Here is a 25,799-nt window from a genome sequence, read left to right as displayed (position 1 = left end):
TGACCCTGACACTCAAGCACTTCTGACCTTGGATGCAAAAAAGGCTTTGATCAAGTGAACTGCGAATATACGCTACATGCCCCCCAAAGATTTGGTTTTGGACTTGTTCTTACAACATGGGTTAACCTTCTACATTAATGGCCCCGCATTTTATGTATTAACCAATGCGATAATATCAGAGGCACCAGATAGGGTTGTTCTTTGTCATGCCTCTTGTTTGATCTGGTCCCAGAGCCTGTGGCAATCACCCTACGCTTTCACCCAAACATTCAGGGTCTAAGATTGGCTCATGGGAGTATATATTGATGCTATATGCCAACGATAACTTTTTGTTTATACTAATCCTGATACCACAACCCACACCCTTCAAGTATTAATCCAGGATTTTGGCTAACTTTCAGGGCTATAGAATTAATTGGGAAAAAAGTCAGAACTGCTTGAGATTGCTCAGCTGCCTTCTAGCAGGGTTTTCTCCCAGTAGCCATTTCATAGGCAATCAGAGGTGCTTAAATACTTGGGGATAAAAATACCAAGGGATCTAGAAAATCTGGTAAAAATGAATTTAGAACCCACCCTTTTACAGCTAGTGGAGAATACCAGTTGGTGGGAGGCACTGTCTCTCTGAGACTCTGGGGGGAAATTAATGCAGTTAAGATGTATATCTTACCTAGATTTTTGTACATTGATAAGAGTGGTTTCAGACTCACAGATCTGCAGAACTATTATGTTGCCTCTGTCATGTCTCAGGCTTCTCATTGGTTCCAACCCATGAGTAACAACATCTGCATATAGGTGGGGATTGAAACAGAACTAATGAAACCAATCCCCTATTGGTAGTCTTTGAATCCTCATTGTACCATACAGAGAAAACAGGGTACCCTCCTTAGTGGCCACCCAGAGAGCAAGGGCCATTTGGGTAAGTAGGTCAGCCCTGAGACCGTACAAAAGTCACTGTCTGGGTTAATTCTGACTTACAGATTGGCAACCAACCAAACATACAGTGAGAATGGACTTGGTTGACAGCAAGAAGATAGTCCCTTTGCAGGTCCAGCAACATCAGTATAACCTCACTACCACAGTGATATAGCAATATATACAGCAGAAACATTTTTTGACTTATCACTTTGGTCCAGGAGCCAGAGGGCTGCCTGACACCTGTGAAGTACCAGTGAATAAGGCTAAGATTTTGTCATGGTTATTTTTAGTAAAAGTCAGAGACAGGTCATGGGCAACAAACAAAAATCCACGGAAGCCGTGACCTGTCCCTGGCTTTTACAAAAAATAACTGTGACAAAATAGGGAGGTGGAGGGGATCTGGCACCCACTGATGCTGCAGCTCTGGGGTCTCCCCAAATTGCCCACAGTGGCTGGGATCTGGAGGGTCCCTCCTCCACCTGTGGCCGCTGGGAGCTGCAAGGGCTCCCCATGAGCTGGGAGCTGCTGGGGGCCCCTGGCATCCACAGTGGCTGAAGTGGAAAATGTCATGGAGGTCTCTGGAAGTCACAGATTCCATGACCTCCGTGATATAATCTTAGCCTTGCTCATGAACATTAGGTGCCACCCTCGGGCAGACTGTTATAAACCAAGGCACAAACCCCAAATTGGTTGTTTTCTATAATTAGCTTCACCAATCATGTATCAAGTGTGAACTCCTCTAGCACTATAACAGCCATAACAGGGCATCACAGACAGTCCCCGTGGGCACTCCGGTCTATCCTGTCACCCAGGCAAGTCTGCCTTTGTGATGGATGGTCCCTTACACCACAAGTTACAAGAACATTCAGATTACTCCACCACAGGACCAGTCTCACTTACCCCAGGCCAATTGCACCTCAGATCACACACCAAAGACAACACTTCTTGTCAGTCCAATAATAAACTAACTAAAGATTTATTAACCAAGGAAAGGAAACAAGAGTTATTTACAAGGGTAAAGCAGGTAAACATACACACACACACGAGTGACAGTCTTAGCTTCCAAAAAGTAATAGAAGGTGCTGTAATAGGCAAACTCTATATGTCCTTTGGGCCTATCCCAATCCAAGCAGCTTGGGGATCCCATGTTCAAACTTAGAAATATTCCCCTCATCAAACTCCAAGCAGCATAGTAATAACTATTTCTTCTTGACAGGGATTTTTATTCCCTTGCCCAAGAGCTCGAGCTCATGGGAGGAGCTTATGTGCATGTCCCCTCTTCATGGGCATGGGGGAAGCAATGAACAAAGTCTTATGTCCTCTGATGTTCCACAATGGCTTGTCTGGTGTCTCTAGCCTTTCTTTTGTTGGAGAGGAGATAACACCTCTTGTGGTGAACTGGTATTTCACAGTTGGTAATGCTTCTCTCCTGGCGGTGGGAGTTTACAGTTTCAGAGCAAACACTTTAATAGTTACAGAGCAAACACTTAACTATTATCTTATAGCATGGGATACAGACATTATAAGTAAGATTAATACATGCAGCATCCTACAAGCATTTCATAAAGAGTGAACACATTCATATACCTCTAAAACCCATTTTAACAATGCTAACACACAGGTGAGCCAGACTGGTTTCCAGCTATGCCTTAGTTGGTGTTCAGGGAGGCCTGGGCCTTGGCATGAGCTGGCACAGGTCTGCCAGCGTCACAACAGGGTGTAGTAAAGATTCTCCACAAACTCTTCAGACCCATACCATCCATATATGATGAAAAAGGACCCTTTGCATCTCAAAGTTATTACTAAATACGGGGATAAAGAGCTGGAGCATCCCTCACAGTGATCACTTGTATTATACAATGCAAAACATGCTTCCATAGGGTTAGGCCCATAATGTCTGACGTTTTTCTTGGTGTTTGGAAGAAAGATGGATCTAGCAGTTCTGAGGCCTCCAGATGCAGTGGAATAGTTCCAATGTGCAGTGCAGCCTTTGATGACCCTATGCAAGGGGTGCATACCCCTGATTGCTGTGGAGCTATGTAGGAGCTATCAGAGGCAGTATAAGATATGACTGGAGGAGAGACAAGGCAAGGACAAGAGATCCGCTGCTAAATGAATCCGCCAGCCGTTGCTCTCAGTGGAGCAGGAGCGCCTCTTCCGTGGCTCAGCAACTGGGGGAGATTTCCTTCTGTCTCACCCCTATGGAATTCTCTAATCCACAGCCCAGTGGTTCAGGCCACTGCCTGGGGAAGGATTTATCCCATTATGCACACACATTTCTTTCTCTTAGCAATTTTGAGTTTAAGAAATACGTCTCACATTTCTGGGGTGTACTAACTGGAATGTTGTACGTAGGACATGGGAGGTAACTGTTCTGCTCTGCTTGGAACTGGGGCCGCCTCAGCTGGAGTATTGTGTCCACTGTTGGGTTCTGCATTTTAAGAAAGATGTGGACAAATTGGAGAGAGTCTGGAGGAGAGCAAAAGAAAAGAAAAAATTATGAAGTCTAGAAAAAGTGACCAATGAGGAAAGGGCGAAGGATTTGGGCATGTTTAGTCTAGAGGAGATAAGGCTGAGGAGACAACATGATAATCATCTTCAGATATCTAGGAGGTTGTTATAAAAAGGATGGTGGCCGATTGTTCTCTATATCCACTGAGGATGGGGTGACCCTAAGAGCCCCTTAATGCCCACTGACAAAGGGTTAATTGCCATGTAACAACTACCCATATCAAGCTTGATAAACTCACGACAGTATTTATCTGCAAAGATTGTTGTGTGAAGCGTCAAATGAAAGCTGGTGACACTAATATCATTGTGTGATGTATGTACAGATGGTGGGTAAAGAATTATGCATGTGTGCTGGAAATATGTTCCTAAAATACGTCTTGGTGGTAGAGCTGTTAAACAAGTTTTCCTAGACAAAGGAATATGGATTTACTTGTCAGCCTTGGAATCTATTGTGAATCAAGTATTCTGAAACCAGCACAAAGGATGCTTCATTTGCATTGTAAGTCAACAGAAGAGCAGGTTATTAGGAGCATGAGGAAATAACATGGTGTAAGCTTCCTGAAGCATCAACAGCAGGGGAGAAAAACTTTATCTGAGTATACACTTCAAAAGTACACATTTCAAAGGTTGACTGGACTATAAATAGAAGGGGAGTGAACCCCTTAGTTATCCATTACTTAGGGAAAAAGAGGAAGCACTCTTTGTGTGAACTGTGGATCTCCTGCCATGTGTGTGGGTGATGCTGGAAGGTTGCTTTAGGTAAGAAAAGTATTTTAGACAGGGAATGCAATCCACTACGTTTTAGTCACTGGAAAGGATGATCATACTTCTGTTACCATTTTCTGTCTCTATTATCTCTTCTTAGTATCACTTAAATCTCTGTTCTTTGTTAATAAGCTTGCTGTTTTATTATAAATCCATCTCAGTGCTGTTATATTAAAGTGAAGCGTGCATCCTCTACTGAACCAGCAGACGGGTGTGTACTCTATCTCTTTGGAGACAGCGCACCTGGTAATTTCTGCGAGTGTCCAGTGATAGGGGCTGGATGCTGCAGAGGAACTGGGGGCAACCAGAGTTCCCTGCCAGGAAAGGAAAGGACTGGCAGAATCCTGAGGAGTTTGCTGGGCTAGTTAACAAGCTGGAGTGTCAGGAAGCTGACGTACAGTTTAGCAACAGCAAATCTCACTTTCACTGAGGCAGAGGGTAACAAGGTGACTTAGAGTTCTGGATACCCCAAGAGAGCATCACAGTAGGACAGGAGGTGATTGGCTTAATCTGTAGCAGGGTAGCTTTAGGTGAGATATTAGAGAAACTTCCTAATGACAAGGGTAGTTAAATACTGGAATAGGTTACCTAGGGAGGTTGTGGAATCCCCACCAGTGGAGGTTTTAAGAACAGACTGAACAAACATCTGTCAGGGATGACCTACGTTTACTTAATCCTGCCTCAGGGTGGAGGGAAGGATTAGATTACCTCCAGAGGTCCCTTCCAGCCCTGCGTTTCTAGGATTCTCACAAGACAGTGGAAAGGCTCAATTTCCACTTGAATTTCTGCTCCCAGTAATGTTTTTGTTTTACAGCAAAGCAAGGCAGTGGTTTGGATGGAATTTGCTGTATGATCTGTACCTCTCTCACTAATGGAGATGTATGTCTCTTTGGGTAATTGAGACCTTTATCTTTTTTCAAAATCTCCCCGTTTTTATTTTAATTTTTTTTAAAGGCACAATGAGAAAACAGTTGATTGTAGTGAAATAACATGAATACAAATTTCATACATCATTTCAAACACTTTGGAAGATGTTTGCAGACAAAACTGAAAAACAAGACACATTGACAGGACAAAATAAGAGCTCTCCTTGAACCATGTTGCACCTGTATAGAGACCATTCCCTGACATAAGCACTAAGAATGGCCACACTGGATCAGACCCATGGTCCATCTAGCCCAGTATCCTGTCTTCTGACAGTGGCCGATGCCAGGTGCTTCAGAAGGAATGATCAGAACAGGCAATCGTCAAGTAATCCATCCTCTGTTGTCCCCTCCCAGCTTCTGGCAGTCTGAGGCTGGGGACACCCAGAGCATGGAGTTGCATCCCTAACCATCTTGGCTAATAGCCATTGATGGACCTATCCTCCTCCATGAATTTATCTAATTCTTATTTGAACCCCATCATAGTTTTGGCTGTCACAGCATCCTCTGGCAATGAGTTCCCCAGGCTGACTGCGTGAAGGTTGTGTTTCAAACTTGCTGCCTATTCATTTCATTGGGTGATGCCTGGCTCTTCTGATATGCATTTCTGTTCCTGTTCTACCCCAACCCGTAAGGGTTTGGGGTTATCCCCTTGTGTTATCTACCAGTCAAGACCCCCAAAGGGCATTGAATTGATAGGTTTTGAGTTTACCATGTAACATTAGGATATTGGGTGGGTGTAAGTGAGATTTATGTGTCCCTTGCCTTAAAGGTCAGAAGCTAAATTGCTTGTGTTGAGAATAACTCACTTTATTCAGAATTCTGCCTGCAGCTATACCCCCTCAGGCTGCGAGCTTGTCATGTTCCAAACTCAGCAAGGCCTGGTCAGTATGTGGATGAGAGACCGCCAAGGAAAACTAAGGTTGGTACAGCAGAGTTCTGATTCAGTAGGCTCCACTCTGTCCATTTAAGTTAGTACAATGCTGACAAATGCCCCAGAATGCTTTGCTGTGGTGGGTCTTTCTTATAGAGGAGACATGACTAATCATTAAAGGGGTTGTCTTCACTTGGAAAATACATTGAGGTTGGCAACTTGCATGACCCCTTGACCTTTTTTCTAGTGAGGACGCGAGTTAGCACATTCTACCTCAATGTAGCATGTTGAAGTCTACCCCACGTGGAAGTCTACATCAAGGTAGAAGGTGTTAAATTGTGTCTTCACTAGGGAAAAAATAAAGGTGTAATTCAAGGTGAGCTACACTGAATGTGAACGCTCCCAAAGAGACAAGGGCACTTTTCACAAGCAGAAGGTTGTTAGCACCCTCATCCTGGCCAGCCATAGTATCCCAGCTAACTTCTTCTACCTCGAATTATAATTTTCTGTTACCTAAGCAACCTCACAACCCCATATAGTTTCAGGTGGGGAAAACTTTCTTCACTTTCCCTCCTAAAAGCAAACAGATAAACTGTGCTGAGTAATGCTGGTGCAGAACGATTGCTTCATTCCTTTCCATTGGTGGCTACATATGAACAGTGGAAGAATGATGCCTACACACATTATTTAACACTTTTTAAATGTTTTATATTTTCAACGTACAGGTTAATCATCATGAAGTAATTAGGGCCACAAATATGAAATGTGGGTACCTACAATTAACTTCCAAATTCCATATTCCAACTCCAAAGTACATGTAGCCAGACTGTGAACTGAGCTGAGCACCCACCAACCTCACTGAAGTCAATGTGATCAGCAGGTTTCTCAGCACTTCTGAAAAATCATATGGACCTTATCTACAGGTCCTTCATTTAGATTTAGGAGCTTAACTTTAGGAGATTTCTCAGCACTTTAGGAGGTTTAGGAGGTTTCTCAGCACTTTAGGAGGTTTCTCAGCACTTTAGGAGGTTTCTCAGCACTTTAGGAGGTTAGGAGGTAACTTTAGGAGGTTTCTCAGCACTTCTGAAAAATCATATGGACCTTATCTACAGGTCCTTCATTTAGATTTAGGAGCTTAACTTAGGCACCCACATCTGAAAATTTTGGCTCAAGTCTCAAAACACCCACACGAGGTCAGAAATGATTATTAACCAAATTTTACAGAGGGCAGGCAAGACACAGAGAGGTTATGGGACTTCCCCAAGACCAGGCAGTGAGTTATTTGCAAAACTGGGATTAGTTTTAGGATCTCCTGGCTCCCAGCATCATACTCAAGCCACTATATCGTGTTGCTTCTTCTATTTTCTGCTCTCAGTTATATGCAAGCATCAAAGTGCTCAGAAATGATACAGTGATACATGAATTATAAATAAGTAAATCAGTTAGGCTTTAGGTGAGCTGTAGCTGAGGGCAGAATTTGGCTCACGGTATAGGAAGTGTATTGGCATCCTTCTAAAGGAAAAGAGCTACGTGCATTATGTTATTTCATCTGCAACTTTCATGTAAGCTGTAAAAGTCAAGAACAAAAAGAGTTGTTTTTATAAAGAGCTGAGAGGCAGGTTTCAGCATCAATTATTCTTCCCTGCTAGTGAGTCAAGAAAAGGTCTTTCCTTCCTTACTAACATCTGCTTCTTTAGTCAGAGTTCTCTTGCTAAAGGAGGTCGGTTGGCTTCTGGCAAATCAAAGTGACTTTAGCTTAAGCACTAATCAGGCATAGTGCCTTGACACCGCCATTGGTAATATACTGTTGCTGCTGGATTTATCTGTGAATCAAGGAAGACTCTTTCTAATCATTGGCTCACTATTAAAAATACATTAAAGGGTGGAAAAATTATTGAGGGATACCTTGCAAGTTAAACTAACGTTTCCAGTATGACTGAAATGTTAAATTATCCACAATTGCCCTGCCAGGCCACTGGAGAGATTCAGCTAGTTTCAGATCTGTTTTCTGATAGTGCCGTCATCTTGTCCCAACAGCCTGAAAGAAAAATTCAGGCTTGGTAATCAGGACTTTCCGTTATTTACAAGCCTGTGGCTGTGTTTATACAACCTCGCATAACCTTAGCTTTGAGTCTCCTTCTGAAATATTTTCTGTTACACTAAGAAATCCAGTAAAAGTTTCATTTGTTTTAAAGCTATATTATTTCCTGGCTGATTTACACTCTTCTGAGATTCCAGGCACAAGTTACAATTGGAAGGAAGATTCCAATAAGGCTGCAAGGGGGAATTGGGTGAAATGATTTAGAACTACCACAAGTGCTTATATCTGTTTTCACAAGATACCTTAAATCTTGAGCTGATTGAAGCCTATAAAAAAACTGCCTGCAAGTAGTCGTTCCAGTTTAAAATGAATTTGATTCAGCCACCTGGCTGCCTTATTTGTGTTCACAGTCTACAAACATTGAAAAGTGTGTGTGAACAGTTCACTGTCAAGAGTTCACTGCCAAGCCTTCATGCACAAGTGGTGTATTTTACAGGGGATAGGACCCTGACATCAGTTCCTCAAAGCCCTCACTAGAGCCCTGGCACAGAGGAAATTAAAGTCAAACATGGATCTGACCACCCCATTTGCAAGTAGGACCGTGACCCACCAATTATACACAATTACTCTGTGGGAATGAGAGGACATTTAAACGCTGCATCCCAGCCAATAAGTATTATAAACAGCATAATTATTTTTAGGAATGACACCTCAGACAAGTCTGTGTGGCCTTTAACGTGATTGCTAGAGAACTGCTTGTGAGCAAGCCATAGAGTTAAAAAAATAATTATAACATTAATTTAATAAAAGCTAGGAATCCTTGATCCACTTGCAGACATTCCACAAGGAGAAAGAGGCTAAATTCATTGAGCAAATTATTCACTCAGCTCTACTTAAAACAGGGCTTGCTGTAGGCAGCTGGATATAGAGCATTCTGTCTTCTCCATTTAGTAATGTATTTCACATTGCCTGTACGTATCAATGAGTGACTGACATACCGCTAAGCATATTTTGGAATAATTCTCCTCATCTCTGGTCTCCCCTACACCCACAAAGCCCCCCTTTACAATACATATTAAACATAGTTGTTAAAATGATATTCCTGGCCTGTTGATCTGCTCACATCACACCTACTGCCTTCAAATTACTCCACTGGCTCCCCTTCTCCACTGCAGTTTAAACTTCCTGTACTTGGACTAAAGGCCCTGCACAGCTCTGCCCCTGCCTGCTTATCCATCCTAGCCACCCACTGTGTCCGTCTCCTAATCAGCTTCAATGCCCTGTTTATCTGCTTCAACTCCCTTCCCTACATATTTCCTGAGCTAGTCTGAAAAAGCCATTCTCCACTTCTCCTGAAGAGCGCCATCTTCCATGACTCCTACAAGAAAGGAGTCAATGACATGTATTTATTTTTGTATAGGCCCATTTTTTAAATTAAATATCTGTTTCACATTGCCAGGTATCTTCCACTTCTTCTCTGAGTATCCACACGATCTTAAGTCCATACCTTTCTCCTCTGCCTTCACCCTTTTGTTTTGTGGCACCCCTCTTTTTGAAATAATCTGAAATTAGATTGTATGCCCTTTGGGACAGGAAGCATGTTGCCTTATCTGTACCTTGAGCTAACTTGCACACACTTGTAAAATAATATTGCAAATGATGTTTGGATGCGGTGCTCATATCCATATCACCTGTGTTTATCTTAAAGAGGCATGACAATCTTGGCTGGATTTTCTTTTGGACAAACCAAAGGAATCATTTTCTGTTAGCTGTGGTCTCAGACCTGGAAGTGGCCTGGCCAGATTTATTACTTGTTACATGATAGCTACCTGTAATCAGAGACATCTTCTCTCGAGCTCTTAGTACCTCTCAGAAGAAGAAACTTACATGCAGCCCACAAGCCAAACCTGGCTCACACGGCTCTAAAATGTAGTTTACAATTGTCCTTATTGTTATCAGAGGGATGCAGCTAGTAGAGACAACAGGACACAATATGCAACCCTGCATCTTGATTGGAGAGGATGATGCATTGCAGTACGGGAACCAGTAGTTTTTCTAGCATGTACCTCCCTATTAAAAGGAGAGGAAGGCTGAATTCTACTCTGTTCTATGCAAATTAAGTGTGGCTCTCAGGCTCCTGGCAAGTTCCTACTACAGTCTCCAGCTGAATGAAATTTGGATACCTCTAGCATGAAGACAGATGACTAAGGCCCCAACCCCACAAAAAAATCTACACACACACTAAATTCTAAGCATGTGAGTAATCCCTTTAAGTTCATGGTATTACTCCTGTGCTTAAAGTCCAGTACAAATCTGTTTGCAGGATGTGGGTCTGCAATGCTAAATATTCTGACACTGTCAATAATGTCATCCTGCAGTTACTGTCTCAAACTCTCATTTCAGCAAAGCCTGAAGGTGACCGTAACCTTTCGCCTACCCCAGCCAGGACACAGAACCCCCTTTGTGTTTATTTACTGGGTTTTCACACTTATTACTTTGCTTATTTTCCACATGGCAGTCTCTAACATTGTAAGCAAGTTTTCATTTTCTGGTGGAGTGGTGCTCTTTTCTGATCTGTTGAAGCCCACCTCATTGTTTATCTGTAGCCTTTATTTGTTTTCTACACAATAAGAGGAAAAAAATCTGATCATATCAGTAACCTATCTCGTCTGTGCGCCATTTTTCTGTGCTTTGCTTTTCATTTCAATGGACAGATGGTGCCAGAGAAAGGACAATCTTGGTAAGCTCCAGGCTTGGGAGTCAAGGGGATTTGGATTCTATTCCAATCTGTGGGATTTTGGCAAGTCACCTAACTTCTCTGGAGCTTGGTTTCACCATCAGTAAAATAAGGATAACAACACACTCCTCCTTCACAGGAATGATGTGCGGATAAATCCATTGTTTGCCAGACACTCAGAAATGCCTCTAAACATTGATCAGCTGCCAGAATCTTACCAACAGGTTCCCTCCTCACCCCACGAGGGGGTTGTTGTCCACCCCCGCCCCCCGGGACTCCTGCCCCATCCCACCCCCACCACATTCCTTGACTCCCCCTCCAGGACGCCTGCCCCATCCACCCCCTCCCCTGTTCCCTGACTGCCCCCAGAACCGGGCAGGAGGATCTCATGGGCCACCATAGTCGGTGCCTACCCCACCCCTAAGAGCCAGAGGCACCTGCCGGGGGGCGAGGTGGGGAGTCCCAGTGGTGCTTACCTGGGGCAGCTCCCACAAAACATCCGGCAGGTCCCTCTGGCTCCTAGAGGTGGGGTAGCGTAGCTAGCGGGGGAGCAGGGGAAGCTGCCGGTCCCTCACTGATCACATCAAAAGTGGCGCCTTAGGCGCCAACTCCCTGGGTGCTCTGCGGCTGGAGCACCCATGGGGAAAATTTGGTGGGTGCAGAGCACCCACCAGCAGCTCCCCGCCCCGCGCCCGGCCCCAGCTCACCTCCGCTCCACCTCCGCCTCCTCCCCTGAATGCACCGCCCCGCTCTGCTTCTCCGCACCCCCGCCCCGGCTTCCCATGAATCAGCTGTTCGGCGGGAAGCCGGGGAGGGCAGAGAAGCAGGCCGTGGCTTCCTGCTCAGGCAGAGGGTGGCGGAGGTGAACTGGGGCGGGGAGCGGTTCCCCTGTGCACCCCCTCCCCGGGTTACCTGCTGCGGCGCGGGCGGCCCTCCTCACACCCCTGCCCCAGCTCAATTCCGCCTCCCTGGGCCTGAGCGGGAAGCCGCGGCCTGCTTCTCAGCCTGTCCTGGCTTTCTGCGCAAACAGCTGATTCGCGGGAAGCCGGGGGGGGGGACGGAGAAGCAGAGCGGGGCGGCACGTTCAAGGGAGGAGGCGGAGGCAGAGCGGAGGTGAGCTGGGGCCAGGGATGGGGTGGTGTGGGGTGGGGAGCTGCCGGTGGCACCAAATTTTCCCCTTGGGTGCTTCAGGGCTGGAGCACCCGTGGAGTCGGCACCTAAGGCGCCACTTTTGGCTGGTTAAATTTAGAAGCCCTTTTAGAACTGGTTGTCCCTCGCGGAACAACTGGTTCTAAAAGGGCTTCTAAATTTAACAACTGGTTCTAGCGAACCGGAGTGAACCGGCTCCAGCTCACCACTGCCTCTAAATAAGTTATCTGCTTCTTGATTCAGGTGGTACACTGAGTATATGTAAGGCAGCTCATCTGAAATGCCAGGATATTTCCCCCTCCCCTCCTCTTAAAATAGAACACTTGGGTAGAACATGTTTCATGCATCAAGTGGAAATCTTGTATGTGGTGTTGGACTCTCAGGCCATCAAGCCTTGGTGGTTGCGCAGGAACAGACCAAATGGCGAACGATCACTACGGCCGACTGTCTGGCTAAGCGCTGAAGAAGAAGAAGCAGCTCACACTGAGGTTACTAGAAAACCTCCATGAACCACTGAAATTTTACCCATGGTGCTCCTATTCTCATTCCTGCCACTGAGCCCATATATCTCTATTACCAACAGGAGAGTGAGTTTGTGGGGGGCGGGGGTGGGGAGAAAACCTGGATTTGTGCTGGAAATGGCCCAACTTGATTATCATACACATTGTAAGGAGAGTGATCACTTTAGATAAGCTATTGCCAGCAGGAGAGTGGGGTGGGGGGAGAGAAAACCTTTTGTAGTGGTAAACACCCATTTTTTTCATGGTTTGTATGTATAAAAAGATCTTCTGTACTTTCCACAGTATGCATCCGATGAAGTGAGCTGTAGCTCACGAAAGCTTATGCTCAAATAAATTGGTTAGTCTCTAAGGTGCCACAAGTACTCCTTTTCTTTTTGCAAATACAGACTAACACGGTTGTTACTCTGAAACCTGTCATATATCTCTAGAAACTAATTCCAATAAACAGAGATATTGACAAACGTCTGAAAGTACATGATGCATTCAGATTTAGCCACACGTTTCCATTCAGATCAATGAGGGGAAAGGGGCTAAATCTCTCTGCTTTTACAGTTCCTGAATATCTTCTGACTTGACTGGTGATTGTTTTGCTGGTGTAGTCTAGCAATAGCTGAATTCGCAAAAAGAAAAGGAGTACTTGTGGCACAAGCTGTTACTCTGAATAGCTGAATTGATTGCATGGAACAATTAGTTGATTGAATGATTGCAATTTTGTTTCAATTACTTAAATTGCAAATAAGGAACCCAATCCTGCACTGAAGTCTGTGGAGTGGGGACAGGAGCAGGCCAAAATCAGATTATTAAAAAGAAGCAGGAAAACCTTTTGCTTCAGATTGTCTAACAGCAGGCAAGTAGTAGTGTGAGGACCAACAGAAAGGAGAGGAAGGTACTTAACAGAAAGAGACAGGCTATGAAAAGAAATAAAAATGAAGCAATCCGATAAGGTGCTTAATGCCTTGACAGTCAGGCTTTCAGTTTCCAAATAAAACACCTATCAGGACAAAAAGGCATGCTAGGAAATTGCTCACATTTACAGCTGTGTCCAGACAAAAACCTCAGCTCCGAACACTCTCAGACTGGCAAAGTTTGGATCTGGAGCAACTGAATTTGGCAGCTTATCTCTCCTCGCATTACAGCATCAATTATAAAAATTGAGCCTAATGGAGGCAAAATATTTCCTAGATCCCTTTTGATTTTCTAAAGAAAGCTTCATCCTATCAAACGGAAACTGCATTCCTTCCCTTCCCACCTCCCAGTCACAGGCCTGAGGGCAACATCTCTCAAGGCAAATGAAGGGGTCTTTTATTTTCCTTTGTGTGTGCAAATGTTGTGCACGTGAGAGGTGCCAGATTGACAGCTCTGGAATCCTCTGTGTAAACTGACTCCCCGGGTTATTGATCCCTCTCATATGGCAGGAGTATTAACCTTTGTCACCCTGACCCAGGTCAGATGAGTAGAACCAGGAAATAAAGTCCAGTCTCTTATCAGTATGCCTGTGTGTCATACATTTATCACAGCTTCTGTTTCGTCCCAGAACAGGTTCAGAATAGGCAGTGTCAATGTAAAGCTTCCCCACCCTCTACCTGGAACATGTCTTAACCCTGACTTGTAAGGAGGGTGAGAAGGTAATTCAGTCTCCATGAACATTACAGTGTTGCCAGCTTGGAGAATTTTATTGCGAGTCTAGCCATTTTGAAGGTGTGTTATGAGCCCCCACCCCACAGGCCGGAACCGAAGCATCTCAGCTTTCATTTAAGAAAGAAAAGTACGTTTTTAGCCCTCGTGGGTGCAGAGAAAAGCTTGAAAACATAGACCCTAAAGTCTCCAACACCAAAAGACAAATGATTTTTGAGCCAAACTCATGATTTAGGGGTGTCTAAACCCATGATTTTGAATGCATGGGGTTGGCAATACTGCATTTAATCTGTGGCTTCTCTGCTGAGTAACCTACAAAGCATGCCAATTAGTGCCAGTTGCGATTATTTTTTGTGTGACACATGTCCACTGGGAACCGGATCGAGACCTATCAACTCATTGCACATTGTCAGGCCTTTCATTCACACATCTCTTTCGTTTGCACCCAGTGTGTTTGCAATAGTCACCCTATGGGGCTACATTCCTCCTGAGACGTATTAGCCCATTATGTGCAACAGAATTTAAGGACTACATTGAAAGATGATGGGTATTGTGTGTTGTGGGTGGGGCTGATGGATCAGCATGTGGGACCCTATTAGATAGCTAGTTATAAACACCTGCTGTCAAATCCCCTGCTGAGAAGATGGGTATTTCTCTAATATAATAAAAACTGCACTGTCTTCTGTTGAAAATGCCTGACTTGAAACTTCCTGTGAGGAAATTTTTCTCTTTAATAAATACTTTTTTTAAATCACATTCCTCTCAACACCAAACAAAATTTATCTGTCCTGCTCCCAGTGCTGTATCATGACGGACAATAGCAATAGTTAATCTCCCTCAAGAGGGGGTGGGGGGCACTTTAAGACGATTAAGTCAGAAACTATTTTTCCCTCCATTTCTTTTGCTTTATTTTCTCTTAGGAGAGATCACAACTGCTGTTCTATGTGATTACATTTAAACTCTGAGCTGTCCTAATTTTAAACTGTAATGTCTGTGTTAGACATTTAAAATGGAGCCCTTGTTGCCCTGTGCTAAGCCTCTGTGGGGTGTGTGTTTGTGCATGTGTCTATAAACTCAGGGTTAATGGGTTACAATCGAGAAGAACTCCAGGGATTAGCTAGATAGAGGCATTAATAGATGGTCTCCCCCAAGGGAGAGTCAGTGAAGCATGCTCCCACATGCCTTTGATGCAGGAAAAGGGTCGTGCATGAATCACGATGTTTGCGTTTGCACAGAGATGTAGCAAACTGCGGAGGTTTCTTGGCTATTTGTCGTTACGCTGATTTCCAGGTTTACATTTTGACGCCTGCTCAGCTGAGGCAGTGGTTAAGAGATGCAGCAAGTCAGCTACGGTTGGCGCCTTCTCTAGGGACACTATGCTCACACCGAAGGCTTTAGCTAAAGCTTTTACCTCTGCTTCAAATTACACTGTGTCAAATACTAATTGAGGAATAACCTGAAGCTAATAAGGACTCATTTGCACTATCACACTAACCATGTTTATAATGTAGTATGTGTGTACATATTGTATTCCGAATGCCCTCTAGTGGTTATTGTTACTATAGTACTACTTAAATATGGGAAATTGCCTGATGAACTAAACTAGTCAGAATCCTGAACCAGAAAGGAAGGGCTTCTGGGTGGGGAGAGTGGGAAAGTATAGCAGAGTGGGTTGTTAGCAGCACATCTCAAGCTGTCTCTCTCTTTCCTTACACTAAATAAATAATTAAATCCCACGTGTGTGTACAATACACCACGGCACTTAATCCTGGTTCAAAGTCTGTTGGGGATAAAGTGGATTACAACGCAGCCTGGCTGACCAGTGTGCGTGGAGACAAAGTATTATAACAGGATTAAAAACCCTTCTCTCCTTCAGTTAAAGCAGATTTGTTTGGGTTTTTTAAAGATCTGGTTATAACAGTTTGGCCCTGTGAGCCATGCAATACTCTGAGCGGCTACAAGATTAAACGGTGCTTAGGCACCTCTTTAAATATCGTCCCTTATGATAATGTCATGAGAGCCTAAAGGTCCTATAGAAAGGAGGAAAGATGGTCTTATAAGAACAACACATTCGAGAAAAGAATGACCGTATGTAATAAACAAAGGAAGGTGGCATTAATCACAACAAGATAGATTTCAGAGTAACAGCCGTGTTAGTCTGTATTCGCAAAAAGAAAAGGAGTACTTGTGGATAGAGTTACATAAAGTCACCCGGGCATAAATTGTAAACTTTTGGGGGCTTTTTATTATGTGTGTGTACAGTGTCTAGCGCAAAACAGCCTCAATCTTGATTAGGGCCCGTAGGCACAACATTAATAAAATATTATATTATTGTTACTGTTATTGTTATTATTATTAATAATAATATTAACTAATAGTAATAATTAAGGAGGACATACTCCATTGTAAGGCTGAACTGCTGCAGCAAAAGGAAAGAAGCAGAGACTTTTGAGTTCACTGGTCTTCTGCCATCCCTGTAATCTCCTGCCTTCCTATGTTCTGTTTGGGAACTGAAATATAAGACATGAAAGAGCTGATAGCTTCACCACCTCTCCTGTGGTCAGATTAGCAGGATCTGGAAGGAAGAGGAACCTGTACAGTGGAGTTATCATTAATGGGAAAAAGAAAAGAAAAGAAACACACTGACCCTTCTTTACACATGAACCAGTGTACATTCCTGTTTTTTCCACGCAGAGAAAGTACTTAAAACTTTCACAGTAAGCTAAATGGCCTTTATCCAGGCGAAATGAGCACTGCTTCTTTAAGCAACCTCCTTTAATTATCTTGGTCTTAAAGAGCGTAATCATTTAGCTAGTGTCTAGCTACATAATAATGCTTTTGCCTTTTATTTCAAAAGGGAGGCATCACATTGTCTGTATGCTTGAAGGAATCCCAGGTTGCTAAGTAATGGATATAATATGATTGAGAATGAAGGTGACCTATAGAAGCATGGTAAATACATGATTTTCTCTGCTCAGCAAGTGAATTTTGATTACAGCTCAGCACATGCCTCTGGTTTTAAGATGCTTGTGGCATTCTTGTGAAAGCTCATGAAAGGAGAAAGTACAAAAAGCTGCAAGAAAGAGAAATAGGCTTCAAAAAACCTATTTATACCCACATCAAATAAAGAAAATTGAGGGCAATGGTTGTAATCTTGTCTGTCCTTGTTTACAGCTGCCTGTGTTAGTCTGTCATACGAAGAGAAAATAACAGCAGATCAATACAGCTATCTGCATTGATATTTTAACTTTTTTTTAAATACCACTAAATGGAGCATAAGCCTCCCTAGTTAAGTCTTTTCTGCCTGAGGAAGAATACATGTTTGTAAGTGTGTATTTTACTGCCAACATAGAGTCCAGCACTAAAGGAATTGGTAAAGTGGCATTCTCTTTACAGTCACGGGGCTGAATTCTGATCGCAGTTACAGTACACTGGAATGAATCTGGAGCACTGGAATTCCTCTGGATTTACCACAGTGTTAGGAAGACTGGAACTTCGCACAATCTTGCGCTGCAGAATATTAGCATTTCCCTGCATTGCACTGGTCAGTAAACATCTTGGTAAATACAGGATCACGGAATCATGTAAAATGTACATGATGTGTAACCACAGAGCCTCAGATTGGGCTTGATCCTACATGCATTGAAAGCCCCCATTGACTTTAATGGTGCAGGATGAGGGCCCTGGTGCAAACTGACTTCAGTGGAGCTATGCCAGTGTACACCAATTGAGGATCTGCCCATAAGGGGTGTGTCAAGATAATTGATCATATAAAGAAATGCGAAAAGCCTTTCATTTATTATTCGTATTACAGTAGCAATCACATCAGTGCTCCATTGTGCTAGGCGCGGCACAGATCTGGTTGCTACTGTAAGAGCAATCCCTGCCCAAAGAGATGATAATTTTAGTGTGAGCACAAATGCTCATCATTTTGGGTGAGGAAAGTGCTTGTGCTCATGGCCCTTGTTCTCGGTCAGATTTGTTACATCTTGCAGAGTTAATCGCTGTTTTTACTTGTTTTACATTTTAGGATTGTCCAAAAATAAATAAATAAATAAAAAATTATGGTTAAAATGACCAAATCATGGATAGTAAAATATGGGCATCAAAGTTTGTCATAATACTATAAGTCACCTAAGGAGTATATTTGCCTTTTTATTTTAAAGTAATACATCACTTGTATTTTATTTCTAAAGTTCATAATGTATGTAATTTATTACATATTTGTACAGTGCCTAGCACTATGAGGCCCAATCTGCTTGTAGTCTTTAGATGCTAGCCCTATGACAGTTAAATAACAGTTATCATTTTTCTAATGACCAAATATAGAAATCTTTGAAACTATTTCACTATTATAGTGTTCTGTGACAAGTTTCAAGTAATAGATCATTTATACATTAATAACTTTGCAGTACACTTCACTTTAGAAGTCATTGGTTTTTTTCATATTGAAATGGTTTCTTCACCACACTCATGTCCCCCTAGTGTTATAACGTATGCAGTGAAACATGCTCGCTGGACCTGATCCTGCAAACTCACCACATGAGCCACTCCCATTGAAGGAAAGGGGCGTTTTTGTTATGGGTTCAATCCTGCTGTTCCACCGCATCTGAAACTCCCATTTGCTTCAGTGGAACTTCTGCATGTAATGCCTGAGGCAAAGCCCAGTGAAGTCAATGGAAAGACTCCTGACGGCAGTGGACTCTGGATCAGGCCCCTGAAGGGCTCAGCCATTATGAACTCAGATAGTGAGACACTATTTATTTCTGGGGATAAAGAAGAGAAGCACCAAATTGTTTCAAAGCATTGGAATGTACAGACTGCAGCTCCAACTTGAGAGAAATTAAGAATGCTCTGATTAACTGCAAGCCCAATCTGCCAAAGTGCTGAGCACCCTAAACTTCCACTGCCTTCCATGGGCACTCTACATCCGGCTGGACTGGCACCTGTCTCGGCTCCACTGTATCTCAACTGGCAATAACCTAGGACACTCGTTTCCTGCTTGTTGTTGTTGTTTTAAGCAGAATGATTTGATGGTCTCCTGCTACCGTGATATATCAAAGGGGTTAAAATAGAATTATCCATTTTGTTAAAATATCTTCCCTCCACATACAGAGTCTGTATATTTCTTTCTACATAGTTCCTACCTATTCTGAACAGACACATCATACCTTAAGATAATAGGTTTTTTAAATAGGTTGTACTGGTGGGGGAGGGAGGGAACCACTTTGCAAGAGATGAGATGAGAAGTGAGCTAGTCTCTAAATGTTCCCTTTGCAGCCCTGCAATGCCTGCCCTACCTCATCCACACTGCTGGGGGCTCCCAACGTGCTCTTAGCATGCTTAGAAACATACCCTCCAGGAGTGGCTGTATTTCTGACCTCATCTCATCAGTGTGACTCCCCAAGTTAGTGTTGTCTGATACTGTAAATAGCATTCCTAGCAGCCTGCATTTTGTGAGTGCTACTTTCTGGAATAATGAAAAACAAGATTGTGGTGGCAATAACCAATGGCATTGTAAAGGCATTTAGGTGCCTACCTGCCATTGGCCCCAAGTTCTGAGGCGAGACCCGTTCTCTCAAAGGATCCCCTAACACCCTATGCTGGGAAGAGGTTCCCTTTGAGGTCCTGACAAGGACTTTGGGACAGCCAAAGAAGAGTCTGCCTAAAGAATCCATCTGTGGTTTTAGATGAGGCTAGTGCATGGCAGGACAGGACATTCTGTTCAAGAGAGGTCGGTGAGGACCTCCAGCAAGCCAAGATGTGCATTGATAAAACTGCTAATTTATTACCATAATAAACCCATTAAAAACTCCCAATAGTCTGCCTCACTAGTTGCTTGGTTCCTCTCTAGATGAGATCACAATCATTGGGTTTGGGCATAGGCTCAGCTATGTCAATGGAAATCTAGAAACTTACTAAGAGCATATAGCAAGAGGGTTATTGTATGGTGACTATAAATGGTTTTGCTTTATTAAGGCTAATTTAAACTCATGACTAAAACATGTTCACCTTGCAAACGACTAGGGTCACTTTATATGCCAGATGAAATTGATCAAATTCCCTTTAGAAGAAATAGACAAACACTCAAAGAAAACCTTTCTCTCCCCCTCTCCAGCTTGCTAGTCAGCAGCACTTTACCCTTTGGTATCAGACAGTTCGGAAGGATTTCCAGGATCTGTGTTCGCAATGTTTCACAAAAGGAAACAGATTTTCATTAAACTAACTTTTCCAATAATTTTTTCCAAACATTTGCCTCTTGAATATTTGATACACAGACGAAGGGGGAGGAGGGACGGGCTACTAGCGGGAGAAGCAACAACTTCACAGTATTCCCTGTAGCCACTGATTGCTTGCCTTTAGCTCTAAAGTAAACCAAACAGAGAGACCATATGAAACAGTCTCTTTGCTAGTAATGTGTTCACAACAATCTGCCTATTGTGCTAGAACATCATTTCACTCCCTATGGAGAAACAAATGAGTAGCAAAAAACACTGGAATAGAAACATATTTTTAACTCACCTTTAGGCTGTGTGTTGGGTTTACAACACAGACAAGTTGCCCAGCCGCTGAAAAAACCCTCTTAGCCTTGTAATGTTGAAACCTAAGGTGAATAAGATCTAATACAGCCCCAAAGCACTGGGTGAAGAAAAGCATCACAACTTTTGTTGTTGTTGTTTGGTGAGGAAAGCAGTGAAGGAGACTGTCAGTCCTTGAGACTGGGGAAGGAGTACAGCCTGTGAGAACTACACTCCTGCATAGCTTAGTGTGCCTTCATATTCATCGTCAAAATAAGACGGTTAGAATCTTGCAGCAGTGGGTCAGCCAATCAAAAGGACCGGAATGTTATCCTTGAGGTCCAGAGACAGCCAATAACAAATGCTGCACCCCCCTACAAAAACTCCCTGATGAATTGAGCCTGGTGGAGAATGCATTATTGAACATTACCATACATCAGCACATTGCATTTATCTTGTGATTACAGCCAGCCATACATAATGCTGTGGAGATATGCAGACAAAATTGATTGTTTAATGTCTCCATTTATTAATTGACTTAATTTAACACAAGAGCTCTCTAATACGAACGCTAAATATAAAACAGTAAAAAAAAACCACCAGTAAAACTGTGAGAAAGTAGCCAAATGGATTAAGTATACTCTATGTTTTACTTACAAAAGCAGCTCGGGAGAAAAGTCAAATACTAGGAGAGTATTACAATTTCTTCTAGGGATTAAGCAGAAGCAGATCTGTATATATAAATAAATCTATATGTGTGTGTATGTGTGTTTGCAAGCTGCAATTAGGATTTATAGCACTCTGATGTTTTCTGAATCTTATTCTCGACTATTTTTCAGCAAAGAAATTCCAAGTGCCCTAATACAGCTTTCTTAACAAGATAAGACCAGCTCTTCAGCTGGCGTAAATTGGCAGTGTTCCATTAAAGTCAGTGGAGCTATTCTGATTTACACTAGCTGAGGATCAGGTCCATGGTATCCAAAAAGTAGTAATTGCTGGATGCTGGAACTAGGAGAGCACAAAAAGGCACAGAGCATGCTTCTAAAAATAATGAAATACATGATGCATGAATGCACCCACACAGAGAAACTAACACTGAAGGAAAAGTGGCTTGTAAATCAATGGAATAATGACAGATGCAGAAGGCTTTTACTTGTCATTCATTTGCATAGAGGTGGGCAGCAAATTGCTAATTAACCACTAGATTGTCCTAGACATTAAAAATGGGATTAAGATCATGCATGCAAAATAATATGCTTTGCTATATTATTACTAATATAGCTCTGCTTTGGTGAGTAAGGGACATTGCCCTAAACCATCAAGACTTGTTAAACTTGAGTCCCATGACAGGGCTTTACTGGGGTGGAAGTTCCATAGCAAACGTGTGGCTCAAAATGCTTATTCATTTTGTGGGAGAATTCTGTGTGATCTGTTGCTCTGCTTGTTAATAAATCAAAGAGGGCTAATTTAATTAGCTCTCTGCCTGTACTTCCTATCAGGGTGCTATTTAGGATTGCTGGCTAAGTACTCTGATGGCTTATTTAGCCTCTGTAATCCTTTTCCCTTCAGAGCATAACAGATAAAAGTAGCTCTTTGTTGTTGTTTTTTTAAACATGAGACCAGCTTGGATCAGAATTCTGCTCATGACAGACAAGCCCACATACCGAGCCAGCTCCAATCTGTGACTGAATTGTCACAACTGCTAGTTCCTAAATCAATACTGTCTCTGCCAGGCTGCCGAGGATCTTTGCAAAAACCTTGAATAGATAAATGTGGGGGATATTGTGAAATTCTGGTACAGTAGGTGATGCAAAGAGAAAAAATGGGGAACAGAAAATTTGCTTCAAAATTAGAACATAAGATATTCCTTGCAGTTCTGGGAGTTCTGGGAGTATGTATTGAGAATATTTGAAGAAGAACTGAGCAAACATTATAATGAATTTATTTGATTAAATTTAGCCTTTTTCTCTTCATGAATTATCTACAGACTATCAGTTTTTAAAATTTATTTGTTATTTGAAATTGTTCACACACTTTATGTGAACATATTTCAAACTAGAAGTTGTCGAAGCAGATATTTTGCAAATAATATCTTGCACTAATGAATGTTGTTCATTACTTATGATGTGTGATTTATCACTTAAGTGACATGGAATTATTTCTGTTTCCGTGATTGGATGGCTGAAGTGTTTATAAACAGAAAGGACCAGATTTTTAAATGTATTTAGGTGCCTAAAGTTGCAGATAGGTGTACAGTGGGATTTTCAAAAGTGCCTTGGTGACTAACTTTGGCTCTAAATGGGCTATCAAAGATACTGTATTTCAAAAGGGCAATATACTGACATTTTCATGCGTCTTTCACATTCCACAAGTAATCTTCCAAATAGCTATTCACTGCTATGGTATGTTTGCAGAAAATGACTTGCAAGAGTGTGAATACAACTGAATGTATCTTGTGGTCATTATTTGTATTCATGTTCATCAATAGTCTTTTTCAGAATTGGACCTAGATACTCTTTATTTCTATTTTAAGAATATAGGGCCTAATTCTCCTCTCACTGACATGAGTTTTACACTGGTGTAACTCCATTCATTCAATTCACACCAGTGTGAGTGAGAGGAGAATCCAGCCCAGACACTGGATTTACTTGATCAATACAATTTAATTACGAATCCCTCATTTCTATAGCTCACTACTACTAAATCCAAAGGTAATTTAATTCCACATAATCTGACAGTGGGCTAGATCCTCAGTAGAATCTGGATCTGATAAACGAGCACAGCTCCAGTGACGTCAGACATTATAATTGCATAATACTTCACATGATGCTGTTACTGCTTGGTCCTAATGTGATTATAGGGTCAACCGTACAAAAAGAGCACAGCGGATCTGTAATGTAAGGGTTAAAATGTTTCTGGTGTGTTCATAGGACCTTTATTTCCCCCTCCCCCCGTGATTTGCTCCTTCTAAAATTCACATGCAAGCTGAAAACACTTGTTAATTTGTCAACATTCCCTACCCATTGTCTGAAGAAGAAAACAAGTGGCTACACTGTAGAACTTGACCGGGATGGTTCAGATGCTGCAGCTGCAGGGGTCCCCCAAGTCTCAAAGTCTGATGCCGTCGAAGACAGATGGAAACGCTACTGTGAGGTTTTGCTGCTCGTGTTCCGGTGTTGAGTAGTGTGGGGTACATGCTGACTGAGAGCTCTGTGGAGAGATTGAGTCTCCTGGGGAGTTAGGAGACCTGTTTCTCCACTGCTGTAGTCCACTCTGTAGTCACTTACACCTGTGCACAGTGAATGCGGGTGGTGCCAAATGCTATCACTGTGCACGTTTAACTGTGCAAGGTGCAAGGCAGAGGTGAGTCAAGCCCAAGACTTGTTTCCCCGGGGAATTCCACACCATCCCCAATTCGTATGGCATAGAAGTTTCAGGATATTTGTGAGGTCACACTCTGAACGTTGGACCTTCCAGCAGGGAGCCACAGTCATATAACTTCCTAGACTTGCTTGTACCAGCATGAGACCTAAGTTCCTAGAGAGACTATTGCTGCATTAATATTTTTAAACTCTCCCCCAGGTACCACATTTTCGCGGAGGCAAAGTGTCCGTATAAATTATGTATAAACAAGGCAAAGAACAAAGTGGGTGAGAAGTCAGAGCTTTTGCCAGCCATGAGGTGAGGCTGCAAGGAGACTAGGACCCTGGAACTATCTAGTTACTACTGACACACTCCTCACTGTGGTGGCTGAGCTCCTGAGGCTAGATATCCATTTTGCCTGCTTTGTTTTTAGTGGGAGTTGTTGAGGTGAAATTGAGACTCTAGTTAGGAACTGCAGGTGTCCAGGCATGAGGAAAAAAGATTGCAAAATGCTAAATTGAAAGGTTTCAGTCTGATTTTTTTTTACTAGACACCTTTTGGGGTGACCTTTTAAAATTCTGCCTTCTCTTCCTCCTTTCAGCATCCTTACTCTCTGGGTCACTTCTGACAAGTGACAGGCTGTCAGTATATTGGACCAAATTCTGTTCTCACTTACACCTGTGTAAATCTGCATTAACTCCATTGAAATCAAATCAACTACTCTAGATTTACTCCTGTATAACTGATATTGGAATCTGTCCCATTATGCTCCAGCAGAAGGAAATGTAATGTTTTTCAGACAGCATTTGTGAGGGCCTGGATCCTGAGGAAGGATGAGGCAGACACTGCCTGCAGGATGCAGTGCTTTATGAGTATCTACTCAGGCAGGTTATTAGCTTGTTTGCATGACCCCATTACTGACTCCCTGTAAGACTTCAGGCAAGGCTGCTTGACATAGGACATCCCCATATCCATATGGCCCAGGTATTATAGATTTATAGTGCCTTGGAACACACAGGTCAAGCAGCTATACTGATGCCCTCTTGCAAGTACAGCCTAGATTAGAGTATACTGCCTTCTGCTTCGGGGAATGACCCCTTGGACATATTCTATACCAGGGGTTGGCAACCTTTCAGAAGTGGTGTGCCAAGTCTTCATTTATCCACTCTAATTTAAGGATTTGTGTGCCAGTAATACATTTTCACGTTTTTAGAAGGTCTCTTTCTATAAGTCCATAATATACAACTAAACTATTGTTGGATGTAAAGTAAATAAGGTTTTTAAAATGTTTAAGAAGCTTCATTTAAAATTAAATTAAAATGCAGAGCCCCCCGGACCGGTGTCCAGGACCCGGGCAGTGTGAGTGCCACTGAAAATCAGCTTGCCTGCCACCTTTGGCATGCATGCCATAGGTTGCCTACCCCTGTTCTATACTGATCTTTAGAGCTACTAACTTGTTCTCTAACCTGACACTAGTTCTAATGCATTGCAACATCACGACCTGAGCAACCTGCACATCCATTTTGTACCTGGCAAGAGACTTCATGTGTCCATTCACCAGGTCATTTGGAAGATACCTGCTACAGGAATGGTCACTTTTCAAGCAGTACAGCCTGCAAAAAGTAACAATAAACTAGAAAGGGAGGAGAAGGCAGGTTTCAAATGCCTAAACCTGGCAGGTTTTACTCAGCCCTAGCTCTTCCTAAGGATGGATTTCATTCCTGTGCCTTTGGAATGCAACCTTAAAAACTGTAGCCCTGTCTGCTGTCTCTGGAGTTTAAAGATTTCCTGGCAGTTTTTATGAATAGGCGGGTTTGTACCTATGTCCTTAGCCAAAAAAATGTCCC

The 25,799-nt window shown here is 42.7% G+C and overlaps 1 protein-coding gene across 1 annotated transcript in view; it reads right to left on the bottom strand.

Annotated features, from left to right (window-relative positions):
* The window catches only part of SIAH3 (siah E3 ubiquitin protein ligase family member 3), a 68,353-nt gene extending 47,503 nt beyond the window's left edge, over positions 1 to 20,850 (bottom strand). The window contains exon 1 of the mRNA XM_074943780.1: positions 20,594 to 20,850. Within this exon, the coding sequence (XP_074799881.1) occupies positions 20,594 to 20,728 (135 nt within the window). The 5' untranslated portion in view covers positions 20,729 to 20,850. The remainder of the gene's footprint in view (positions 1 to 20,593) is intronic.
* Between the last annotated feature and the right edge of the window lie 4,949 nt (positions 20,851 to 25,799).

This window comes from Natator depressus, chromosome 1, assembly GCF_965152275.1.
Source record: "Natator depressus isolate rNatDep1 chromosome 1, rNatDep2.hap1, whole genome shotgun sequence".
Lineage (NCBI taxonomy): Eukaryota > Metazoa > Chordata > Testudines > Cheloniidae > Natator > Natator depressus.
Note: the sequence above shows the minus strand (reverse complement) of the source record. Positions and strands in the feature narration are given on the sequence as shown.